The sequence below is a fragment of the Molothrus ater genome, chromosome 4, assembly GCF_012460135.2.
Source record: "Molothrus ater isolate BHLD 08-10-18 breed brown headed cowbird chromosome 4, BPBGC_Mater_1.1, whole genome shotgun sequence".
Classification (NCBI taxonomy): Eukaryota; Metazoa; Chordata; class Aves; order Passeriformes; family Icteridae; genus Molothrus; species Molothrus ater.
In genome coordinates this window covers 49,633,242-49,645,867 of record NC_050481.2, presented here as the reverse complement: position 1 = coordinate 49,645,867, position 12,626 = coordinate 49,633,242, and the positions used below count along the sequence as shown (strand labels likewise).

At 41.3% G+C, this 12,626-nt stretch overlaps 1 protein-coding gene across 2 annotated transcripts in view; it reads left to right on the top strand.

The window, feature by feature from the left end:
• UBE2K (ubiquitin conjugating enzyme E2 K) overlaps nt 1-9,801 on the top strand; it is a 44,560-nt gene extending 34,759 nt beyond the window's left edge. For both annotated transcript variants that reach the window (XM_036381662.2, XM_036381661.2), the window contains 2 exons: nt 3,015-3,143; nt 3,507-9,801. In XM_036381662.2, the coding sequence (XP_036237555.1) occupies nt 3,015-3,143; nt 3,507-3,581 (204 nt within the window). In that variant the 3' untranslated portion in view covers nt 3,582-9,801. The remainder of the gene's footprint in view (nt 1-3,014; nt 3,144-3,506) is intronic.
• The last annotated feature ends 2,825 nt before the right edge of the window (nt 9,802-12,626 follow it).

Genomic DNA, 12,626 nt, shown 5'->3' with positions numbered 1-12,626 from the left:
GATTTTAAATGAGTTTTAACTTGGTGGTGTTAATTGGATTTGGCTTGGTATGTAGTTCCTTACCAGATTAATATGAATGTTGTGGAGCATTATATTTGTTTAATGTCAAAATTTTATGAATGATGACTTGGGAATAACTGTTTTCATCACTGATTGAATTGCTATCAGTAGAATTTTATAACCAACAAGGTTTGTTGCCTTTCAGATTAGTGATAACTTTTACTACCAAAAAAGTATCAGTTGGATCTTGGGCCATACAAGGACTGGCATGATTTTGTTTAAAGTGTTGCTGAAGGATAGAAACAGTTATTCCTCTGACAACTCTCAACAAAGTGTCCAGTATGTGTGTGTTTTCCTTTTTACTCTGAGGAGAGAGAAGGGCAGCCTGGCTTCCCCACTGACTGACAGTAAGGGTGTATTTCAGTTACAGAAGAACTATGCAAGCTGATGCTGGAAGAGCATTCTATCTCACCTGTATCTTCTCTAAGTCAGAACCTTCCAGGATAGGGTGACAAGGTGTGCACTATTTCCCTTTAAAAGCCAGTGCAGAATGATAAACTTTTTTTTCAAAGCTGTCAGGATTCAGGGGGAAACATGGAGATTAGAGGTAGCCCATGCTGGGTGTGTGAGAGCTGCTTGCTACCACTGTACTCAGTAAGTACAGAAGGTTTGCTTGTGGGATTCTGCACTATGGCTGCTCTGAATAAATTTATTCAGTCTAGCTGAACAGTTCTGTCAGGCTGAATTGCTCTGCCCAGGGAGAAGTGTTGCAAAGGCCAAAAAGGCCACCAGGCATGTCCCTGCACTGGATTTTCTCCCAGATGTACGCTCTTGTTGTCACACTCCTTCATTAAAAAAAAAAACTATATATCCTTTTTTATAAAGAACAAAAATAGTGTTTCCTGTTCTGGCTCTGATGGTAGAATTTTGTGTGGGAATCATAACAGTAGAAGCCCTTGAGCTGGTAAGAGTTTTTACCTCAGGTAAAGAGCTCCATTAATCTTTGTAGATTCCAAAGAGCAGTTTTCCAGGCTGTCCCTTAGGTGCTTGTGGGGGTGTGTCCATGGGACTGTGGCATGGCTGATGTTGGGAGGATTCAGTTTATCCTGTTCCCTGCAAATACCTCCATGAAAACTATGCTGGGATTTGGCCTTGAGTTACAGGCATGTGAATGTAAGTAGAAAGTGATTATAATGGTTTTAAGAGAGATGTGGGTAAACAACTGGTTTTTTCATGTGTTTATTAGGTGTTGGGGTCTCTTTTACTTTGTTTGGGGTTAATTGCTTTTTCCAAGACAAAAATTCATGAGGAATTAGTTATTCTCCACACTTGTGCTATTTTATTAAATTGTGTGCTGTCCAGGTAAATGGTAAAAGCTCTTGAGAGAATCCCAGGGAGAATTCCTGTTTGAGTAAGAGCAGTATTTTCAGACTCCAGCTGTCTGGTGTATTAATTGCTCTGGTTGCTGGGTTTTTTTCAGTACAGCAACATGAACTGCCTCAGATTCCTGATACTGAAACATCAGTGAAAGTTGCCTTTAGGCTTTTCTAAATTCAGTGAGAAACTGGATTATTTACAGATACCTAAGTAAAGTAATTCTATGAATAGAACACTGAAAGCTAGTTCTGAGTGCAATTATGACTAATTTTTTGCACTTCAGCTAGTTGCTTTCCAGGCTTGGCAGTGTTCTCAAAAATATTTTTTAAAAATTAATTGGAGAAGATCTCTTAAGAGCAGAAGAAAATAGTATTTCAGGATGCTACTAGTGTTTAACTTAATCCTTCTTTTTTTTAATTGTTACACCAAAAGACATTTGTTACAGACCACTGCATTTCTAACAGTGGTTTATTTCCAGCAATAGATTGCCTCCCATGTTTGTTTCAATGCCATTAATGTCACCAGATAGTAAATATACAAATTATGACATGTGGATCACATTTATAGGGAGGTGGGCAAGGCACACAAAGCAGTGTAGTTGGTGTGGGTTCTTGTAGGAGAGGCAAGATGAAATGTACAGCATTTTACTGTGCTTTATAGATCTAATTATTTTTTTCATGTAATGATGGAATGTCTAAGAATGATAATCAGCCATGTTTCTGTCCTTAAAATGTACCTAAATATTTGAAAAATGTATTTCCTAATATCTTGTCTTATTAAAGTGATGATCTAAAGGAAGAGGTTTTTTTTAAGACCAACTTGACATTGCATACAAAAGTTGTTAAAATAGGAAAATCATTTAACTTTTCTGAGTATAGTTTATGACAGATGACCCACTTTCTTGGCAGCTGAGTTCTTGGCACTGGCTAAAAATTCTCTGCAATATGGTCCAGTCTGTTGTTCATTGGAAAACTGGTTAGTGGTGAGATTGGTACAAAATAATATAGTTACATACTGGCATGATTTTTTTTCTTTCTGATAAGTAATAGCTTTCATGAAGAGTTGCATCTCCCTAGCTTTTTGTACTTGCTCACCTATTTTCCAGCCCTTCTGTCACCTGTGTGAGTAAGATCCTCATTCTCAGGAAGAAGCCCAGTAGTAGAGTATTGGCCTGGTCTGAAGAACTGCAGGCCTACTTGCAGTGTGTAAAACCATATCTATTTTTAAGTGGTTAGAGAAGTGCATTAGAGTAGTACCATGTTCAGGAGATGTTAACACAGGAATAATTTGTACTCTGTTGCACTGAATATAAATTTTCAGCAGCTGTGCTAAATATAGCTGCTTTACTTTGATCTGTGCAATTGAGAGCAGTACCTGGCTGCACACATCAAATACCAATAGTGCACAATTTAACCTGAAGGCAAACTCATTATATCAAATGCTTGCATAGATTTGCTCTTAGTGTAATCCTCACCTCTAAATTTACTTCAAGAATATCAGCATGATCAGTATGAAACATTGTGGAAGATATCACAGGAAGAATGATGGGTTGCAGTCTGCCATATTGTCTTGCTGTTTGGTTGGATTGCTGAGTTGATTTAACTTTCTGCTTTTCCCCCCCTCTCTCTTTTGTGTAGTACAAACAAAATCCAGAAATGTTTAAACAGACAGCTCGGCTTTGGGCACATGTGTATGCTGGAGCACCAGTTTCTAGTCCAGAATACACCAAAAAAATAGAAAACCTCTGTGCTATGGGCTTTGATAGGGTAAGTACAAATAACTTAAATATTTTTAGTAAGGGCAGGGCAAATTTATGTGTATAAATACAGGGAGTCATCAGTATCATGAGAATCTACTAAAGTAGATTCTCTACTTTCATGATGTTATGTAGGTCCAATTATTCTATTTTGCTAATTATTTTTAAGAATTGGAGTTTTAAAATACTACATTATGGATAACTCTTGTGAGCTCCCCCTGCCCTTTTGAGACAATTTTTCTATCAATTGTTAGCTGGGATTTAAGAAATGGTAAACTAATGTGTTTTGATTTTCTGTGAACTTTTCATTTCACTTCCTGGAGCTGCAGGTTCACACACTGAAAATATTATTGCTTTTGTTTTCTCATTGCAGAATGCAGTAATAGTGGCCTTGTCTTCAAAATCATGGGATGTAGAGACTGCAACAGAATTACTCCTGAGTAACTGAGCCATATAGAGAGAGCTGCTTCTGTAGTCCAGCTTGCCCCTTCTGGAGGAGCATCACCATCTGTTATTCCTAGGATTCTATATAGATTCTCTTTCAAAACTGGCACTCTTGCCTGATGATGCTATCTAGGCACTATTGGAGACTGAAAAAAAAGCGCTCTGTAAATAAAGCTAATTAAACGTCTGTGTAAATTTAAAAAGGGGAAATACTTTAATTTTTTTTCTTACTAAATATTGTAAAAATTCTTTGAGCTCAGCTAAGATAATGGGGGAAAACAATGCCTACTTTAGTGTTTAGCAGTGTGACAAAGACTAGCAGGAACTTGCTTCAGGATTTTGATTTAGTAATTCAGAAAGCAACATTTTGAGTGTTTGTCATCAAAATTGTTGGTGCCACTCATCACAGTTATCTTACTGTTTTTAACATGGATCCTATGTGCCTGTGGATTGACCTATATTTGCATGCTTGTACTTAATAGACATATTAGGTAGGGTTGCTGAAGAGAGCACCATTGAAAAACTGAATTGCTTTTGTAATTTTTCCTGACAGACTTTCAAGACTTACCCAAAGTTCCAAATGGTGACCTATTCAGAACCATTTTCTTTCTAGCTTATTAATTGGGAAACCTGATTCTCCTTTCCCTTACATCATATTGTTGATTATGTTTCATCATCTGTGGGTATTATGTGTGCCATTGCAGTAGTCTAGGCTCCCCTTTAAAAATATATATTTTGAATTATCAGTAGTGATTTTCATCCATCATATTTTCTATACAATCATGTAAGGAGTATGCCTCAATACAGCACAAAAAGATGGAGCTGGTTTCATTTCCTTTTTATTTTGTCTTAAATAGCTGTAAAGTGTTCTTCAGTACACTCTGGATAATATGATTTCACAGGGTTTGAAGGAGGACACAGCTGATTCTCCAGTGTACTGAGGATGGAAAAAAAAAAAATTTTTTGAGTACTTGATATGATGCAATCAGCTGTTTTTTGCAGCAGTTTTCTAGCTTTATTTTGGGCTTCAGTTTAAGGATTGCTTACCAGGTACTTTAAAATTCATCCTTGCTTGCATTTTTCTCTGGTTAACACATGGAGGCTGTGTTGGTGTTTTTACTGTACATACTTCAAATGCACATAGAAGTAGAAGTGTGTTCTCAATTTAGCTTTTTTTTTTTTTTTGATTGATGTTTCTGATAAATGAGAACTGAAATCTTACCTTGGCTTGTACATACAGTCAGTCTTTTTATTTGTATTAAAATGACATTTCATCCTGAGTGCAAAAGCTTGAAAATTATTAGTCTTGCAACTTCAAACACTAGTACATCTATTTAGAGAGAGCTGTAATGTCTTTGTGAATATGATGCTAACTTTTGAGAGTGTATCTGACAAGGAAGTTCAGAGAAATCCTGAGACAAGAAAGTGGGGATTGTGGATAATGGAGTACTGTATCAGTCATCTTTTCTATGACTCTTTTGTTTTGTCCTGGTTTGGTTTTTTTTTTTCCTAGGCTGTGGATTAATGGGGTGGGGAAATCTATGTCTGCTTGGGGTTTTTGTAGAGCTGTGAAGTACAAATTGAAATGGTTTTGCACTTCATGGTCTGTTTATAACTCATACTAGATGAAATCAGGAACATTATGGTATCTGTTAAATACCTGGAGCATAGTAGTAGGGGAACAGAACCAGACAACAGAGCTGTCAAGACCTGGCTAGTTCTGGAGTGTTCCTTGTACTGCTCTGTCTGATGTGTCCAAACTTAGAACAGGGCACAGACAGTAAATACTTTGAACTCATATCAGTGCAATACTAAATGCATTTGCTTAGTCTTTATACTTAACTGCTTTTTAAGGTGTAGTCAGTGATCAGTTTTCTTGGGTTTTCTTGAGTTAGTGTAAATCATTTGCAATGATGCCAAAGGAAATGAGTTGTTTTGACTTTCCTTATATTTATTTATTTTTTTAACAAGAAGCTGCTACTGTTCAGCTGGTTTGCTAAGTGAAAACCAGGGATGGTAGGAAACTGGCAAAATGCTACTTGTGTTAATCTCAAGTTGCTGTCTTTTCTGTTATACAGGCTAAGAACTTCTTGATTACATCAACATCTTTTTTTTTTTACCCTGGTGGTAAATATGAATTGCTGACTACTTTCCCTTGTTCTTCGCTGCTATTTATCAAAAGAAAGAACGTGGAAATCATTGTCGGGGACATAAAGCTTCTCAGTACTGGGCTTCTGAACGTGTCTTTCCATAGACCAGTCTCCTAAGAACAGCAGGCTTCTCCAACAGTATGTAAAGTGATAAAGGAAGCCAGGGAAAGGGGAGAGGGGGAAAAGAGGTTCTTAGGTGAGCACTGTCACCTCTGAAAGAATGCCCTGTTAAGTTTTACTTCTCTCATGAAGTTACCTCATTTTCTTCTCTACTGCAAAACACTTGTCTTCCCCTTCCCCCTCATATATAAATGTTGGATTCTGGATTTTGCCCTCCATCCATGTGCTCGGTAGCTTAATGCTAGCTCGAGTGCTGGCAGGAAGCTACTCAAGAAGTGAGCTGGGAAGGAAACATGACCCAGCATTAAGGACACACCTTTGGTCTGAAGTCCCTCTGAATTTTGACATGTTACTCCTTTATAAGGAATGTTTTTGTATTCTTGGTAATTATCAGAGTTGAATATAGGGATAATGTTGTACAAGGTTAGTTTAACTGCAGCTGGGGCTGAGCCCTAGGAATTTTGCTGTTAGTGTTCAGCTTATCATTGTGAGCCATTGTACATGCCAATGGCAGTTCTGTTCTGTGTGTCACTGAACATCGCTATATTCAGGGCCCTGTGCATTCACAGACGTGGAGTTGCTGTGCAGCCCACTCCAGCTGTGGACTCGGGCTGCACATTGACCACTCCTTGCAACAAGAACATGAAACACGGCTACAGCGGCTAAGTACAAATAAATCATGCTTTGTCTTCCTCTGTTGTGCCAGAAGATGGCTTGAAACAGTCATTTTGAAGTCCAAATGGCCCCATTTTTCTAAACAAGGTATTGGTAATAACATGGATTACCAGAGCATTCATTGGATTTCACTGCTGAACATTTTAACATGCATCCAGCAGAGTGGTTTATCCTATCTTATCCAATTCCTCCAAGAGCAAAGTACAGCTTTGTTCAGAGGTAGAGAAATGCCCTTTCCTGTTGCCAAAAGCCTCCATTTTCCCATGAGTACCAAAATCCCTGACTGTATTCCACCCCCTTGCCAAATTCACAGCTTCCTCCCATTCCTTCTGTGAACAAACTGTGTTCTCAGTGTGACAAATTGGTGCATTTTGGAGACAAAAAAACCTTAGGAACATATCCTGGAAAGGTGCATCATTTAGTGCATTCTGCATACTCCAAACTTTTTTTTACTATTTTGTTGAAAGCTTGCAACAGAGTACATGGGGCCTTGACTATAATTGGTTCGGTAGTATTTATGACCAATTAGGTACTACTGGTGTATGAATATGTCTTAGTTTTTTTCTAATTATCACTGTATTCAACTGTTTTCCATGTGAATTAGTATTGGAACACTGACCTAAGGAATATAAAAACTTTTTTTGTTGTTGTCTGAAAGGAGGAATTAAATAGCCAGAAAGAATCTTACCTTGTAACACCAAATCTGCGTTAGATGGTGTGGGTAACAGAAACGTTTAAACTATGCAAATTTAAGCCTAACAGCTGTGACTCAGACTAGGCACTTCAGAGCTTATGTCATTTGGGAAGGGAGAAGGGGAGTGGGGGGAAATCAAAACACAGATTCAAGTGAGTTCTTGTTTACTGCATTGGTCATGCACTGTGTCGGGAAGTTCTGTTTTTAGTGCAGGGGAAGTCCACTGTGCATGTCCCTTGTTCCCTTCTGATACATCACCAAAAGCTGGCTTAGACTTGGATGCTTGCCTGAAGTGGGAAACGTGAAGTTATTTAGCAAATAAATTTGTTTTACTTAAATGCTGACGAGCAGAGGCACTGAGAAGATGAGGTGTCATCCCCTGCTCTGTTTTGTTGATGGAGCTGATGAGTGGGACATTGATTTGTGACCAGGTGCTTAGTTTTATATGGTTTTGATGAGCAGCTGGCTCAACAAGAGATAGCAAAAGTGCATTTCCTCAGCATCTATTGCATCATGGAACTGAAGCATGTAAGTCAAGATGCTTAAAAGTCAAGCCTCTTCTGGGAAGACAAAATAGGTATTTTCAGTGTTACCATCCTCGTTTTCCAGGCACAGCTTTCTCCTAGGGCTAGGCAAAGGGGCAATCACTTCTTTCTTGCTAGTTTTCTTATCTGTTCCAAACCTATCTGTGAATGATGTAGGCAGCTCTTCCTGCTTGTGGTGTTTGTGTCATCAGCTGATTCATCATCAGACTCACAAGACCAACTGTCCTCAATGCATTTGGCTTCTGGCTTGGTTATTCCAGCTGCAGTGCTCTGTTGGCAGCAACCTGACTTTGGATTTGTTCTCACTGGACAAACCCTTGTGAATCATTTGCCCTGTACTGTGCTGTGATGTTGGAGCTGTGCTGTTTCCTGCTTTGTAGGCATCAAACTGGCTCTGGGATCGCTCGTGGTGCTGAGCCCTTCATGGATAATGGAAGTTCAGATCACGGCTCGACAGCCGAGGAAATGTCCTGTGACAATGCTGTGCTTGTCTGGTGTGTGCAACTGCTGCTGCTCTGGTGCAGTGTCTGAAGAAGGCTGCCATCATAGGAATGCTGATGTCAACTGCTGAAGAGCCCTGCTTTTCACTTACCTTTTCCATCCTCTATTCTGACTTTTCTAGTAAACAAATATTTACCTATAAGTACTGCAGGAGGTTGGTTCCTGAGCACCAGACTTCCTGTGGAGACGGAACAGGGGTGGGGAGGCTGGAATGCAGCATCAGTGTTTTTTTGTCTTGAAAATAAAAGCTACACAAACACTTTTGTAAACAAATGGTTTTTAAAATAAAAACACATTTTAAAAGATGTTGATTTTTCACTGGGAATGCTTAACAATAAATGCATGTTTCCCTGAAAACAGTTTTCATTTTATTTCTGGCAATTCAGATTGTTCTAAGATTACAGGGTCTACTCCTCCATGTCAGTAACAAGAGAGAAAAGAATGATCATTTTCTTGGTGCACGTTAAAAATTTTTGAAGAAGAAAATGTGTAAATAGAAGTTGTGTAATGGAAGCGTGTGATACTTCAACCAGGACTGCCTCACGTGATGGCCTGACCATCCTGCACCACCTCTTGTCTCCTTTCAAAGGCTGCATCTGAAGAAACAGAGCTGGTAACACAGAGGAAAAGTTCTCTCTGGATTTCCCTGCACCGCTTACATTCATGTCATGGTTGTACATTTTAAACTGTGTACCTCAAACTGCAGTTGGTTCACGCACAGGGAGGTGACAGCCTGGTGGCTAATGGCACTGCCCTGTGGCTCAGCTCTAGAAGAATCTAGGAGGGATGATGACTATGGATTTACTACCAGTACAACTTCACTTTTTTGGCATTTGTCAACGTTTGTTAAATGGAGTAAAGCAATTTAAAGCAGCGGCTGCACAGCTGAAGCAACGAGCAGAGAGGTTGCTGTGGAGCTGGTTGTAATACTGTGTTTCAGATCTGCATCCCAGCTGCAGGTGTGTGTCTGTCCCTGGCCAAGGTTTGCAGGTTTCTGGGCAGGCTCTGCCAGCTGGGATAGTGCTGCACTGTTTTATGGTGTAAGATGTTTGGGTTTTCTGTTTAATTTACTGTCATCAGGAGCTGTGTCGTATTGTGGTACCTCATTCTTTAAGAGGGGTGAGGGAGAGGGAGCACTCCCCAGTCCCTCTCCTGCAGGTCTTAGCCTGACATTAATTCAGAGTAAAAAAAAGTACAATTTCCCCAGTTTGTGTAGTTAGACACTGACATGAGTAACTGAGAGCTGCTTTATACTGAAATATTTGTGAAGTTGTCCAACAGCCTTGTCATTTCTTCCAGTGCCCCAAAACTGGAAGCGAGTTCACAGCTGAAATGGACTGATGGTGCTTGCTAGCTTGACTTGTCCTGTACTTAGTTTTCTGTTTCAGTGGCTGTAATTCTGACACATTTGGCTCTCAGACGGGTAACTGATACCTCCAATACAGCAAATCCAGGATTTTAAATTGTTTTTAAGGTCAAGTCTGGATCTGGAGCACCCGTGTCTGATATAATGTCAAATAAATTACATTGCTTCACTTAGTGGCTGCTTTGTGTTGGAATACATTAATTCTTTAGGTGGGTTATGACAGCCTGGTATAAAATAAAGGGTAATAAGCTGGGCTGGTGAGGGAAAATATGGGGGGGCAGGGGGAGATGGGAGAGAATCTGTTTTGTGATGATGATACCTGAACCACCACAAGTCCCTTTAGCACCCCAAGTCCTGCATGTACAGCTGCCTTTCTTGCAAATGGTGTAGGGCACAGGCTTGTGGCCCTTGCACCTGCAGTGGGTGGGGAGAGGGACAGTGCCACGGTCTCTTCCCTTTGTCTTTCACAAAAGCTCTTCTCACAATTGGCAATTTAAAAACATCGTGATGGTGAATAGTTAAAGCTCCTGCTGACCCTGAGAGGCTTGGGAATTTCCCTGCAGCTGAGCCACATTACTGCATCAGGGCAAAGCTGCCTGTCCCCATTTTTATACTTCTGCCTCCTGCCCAGGTGCAGAGGTGGGGAGGAGGGTGCCTTTCTTGGAGGAACATTTTGCTGGTTATAGCCTCCTAAAAGAGGAGCCACCAGTTATGCACCAAGCCAGATTTTGGTTCAAAAGCAGAACTGGTTGGTGCCATTTCACACTGCAGTCAGTCATAACAAAGAGTGGGCACTGGAAATCCTGTCATTGCCACAGCTTTAAATTTCCATCAACACAAGGCTGGAGAACTAACACCAAAGACAAAGTGGGTCCCAGGTGTTTCTGGAAGTGGTGGCCATCACATCTTCACCTTGCTGCAAGAAACTGTTGGGTGTGAGTGGTTTATGTGTGTAGAAAGTGGCTTAAAGGATCCAAAGCTGTCAGTGCAAATGAATGAAAACACCCGATTTAGTTTTTTTTGAGTTAAAGAGCAAGAAATGAATTCCTGTGTATGAACAACCTGGAAGAATGGGGGCTCTCTCACTCTTTGCTTGGCATATGTGTTGCCCACTATAGCTTATTCCACATTCCAGTCCTTTAATGATCTGAACCACATCAAAAATACTGGGATAAAGTGTCTCCAGGCCATGCTTATCAGGAGAGAGAACTATTAGGAAGAAAACATGTATGAACAAAGTAGTTACCAGAAGTTCACTGGGTCAGACAATGCTGAGGTAGAGGGGAAAAAAACAAAGCACAAACCAAGCCCAAACATTTCTTAAAAAACAAAGAGGGAAAGTAATTCTTTGTAATGTTTGTGTGCCATTCTTTTCACCTGTGAATGGTTCTCATCTATGAGGAATTCAGGAAGGGGAGGTGCAGAGTCCTGAACCTGGGGAGGAAAAACCCCAGCACCAGTACAAGCTGGGACAATGGTAAAGCAGCTTGGCAAGAAAACACCTGGGGGTTTGGGGTCTGGACCAAGCTGAACGTGAGCCACCAACCTGTGCTCGTGGCAAGGGCAGCAAACTGGGCACTATCCTGGGCTGCAGGAGGCAGTGTCAGCAGCAGGCTGAGGGAGGGGATCCTGCCTCTGCACGGCCACATCCAGCAGCAATGCCAGGCCCTGCTCCACTGGGGGCCTGGGTCTGTTAGATGGGGCTGAAAAAGAAGCAGAGACACAAAAGGGGCCACATCCTGCAAGTGTGAAATGACAAAGCCCTCTTAATAGCAAAAAGGTTAAAAATCCCACCATCAACCCAGGAGAAGAAACAACCTGTTTTGGTTTAAAGGTGTGTTTTGGAAAGAAAGCAGCTCAGTGATGCAGAATCAAATGACACTCTGCTTTCATCTTGGCCAACTGCTCTGGGCAGCTTCCAAAACCACCCTCCCGAAAGAATGTGTGCAAGAGAAATGCTTAGAGCAGGAACCCTGCTCTGCTCCCCTGGCAATGAGCACCCCGGCACATGCTGCAGCTCCCATGTGGCAGCAGGAAGGGGCTTGGACACAGCAGGGTATGTGGTCTTCTGGAGGAGAAACTCATTACCATTTCAAGGCTGAAGAGTGACCAAATGAAAAATAGACTTGAGCTCTTGAGCTCTGAGGACGTTGGCAAATCTGTCGTAGTAAATTTAACAGAAGGCCCCTATGCCTCTGATTGTAGCTCTGGGGATAGAGGTGCCCTCAAAAATGGCCAAACAGCCCCACATACCTCATGGTTCCATGGGAAAATGGTGTGCTGGTCAGACACAGCATGGTGGAGGAAGTGTGTGAGGAGATGGAGTGAGGCAGTGGGGAAGAAGTGGTGCCACAGCACTGGCAGGGCCCATCCCGCTCTCCACAGGCACAAAAAAGCTCCAGAGAGCAGAAGCCCATGGCCAGCCTAGGGGGGTGATAAGTCAAGGAGTGGATGCAGTGATGGGTGTCTTGCTGTGACCAGTCACCTACTGGTGATGTGATGTGATGTGATCTCAGGCTGGTATTAATTGGTTGGGAAAAAGTTTGGCCTGGAAATAGGAAAATTTTCCAATTTCCATTCATTTCTCCAGGGATGTACCTCTGGCTCTGTTTCCTGTTTAGGTATTTACACACATTGATACACTCTGAAGGATGATCTCACCAGGGAGGTATCTGTAAGAGAGATACCACCACATCTACCTCATGGTCAAACACACCAGGACTGCTGTGAATGCCACCATGATCTTCTGTGTGCTGTCTGTGAGGGTTTGGGGCTTCCTACATGTGTGGGAACTACAAAGTATTAAAAATACACCCAGAAATATAAAAAAAATTCTGTATGGGTCACCTGTCATGTCTTGTAATAGTCCAGAGGAGACTGATGGCTCAGACCTCTGCCATCAGCATAAACCCAGCTTGTTTCTGGTTTGGGGACAGAAACTAGGGCACGCTGTGACTCCCCACTTCCTTGACAGCCACTGGACCCAACACCAAAGAAA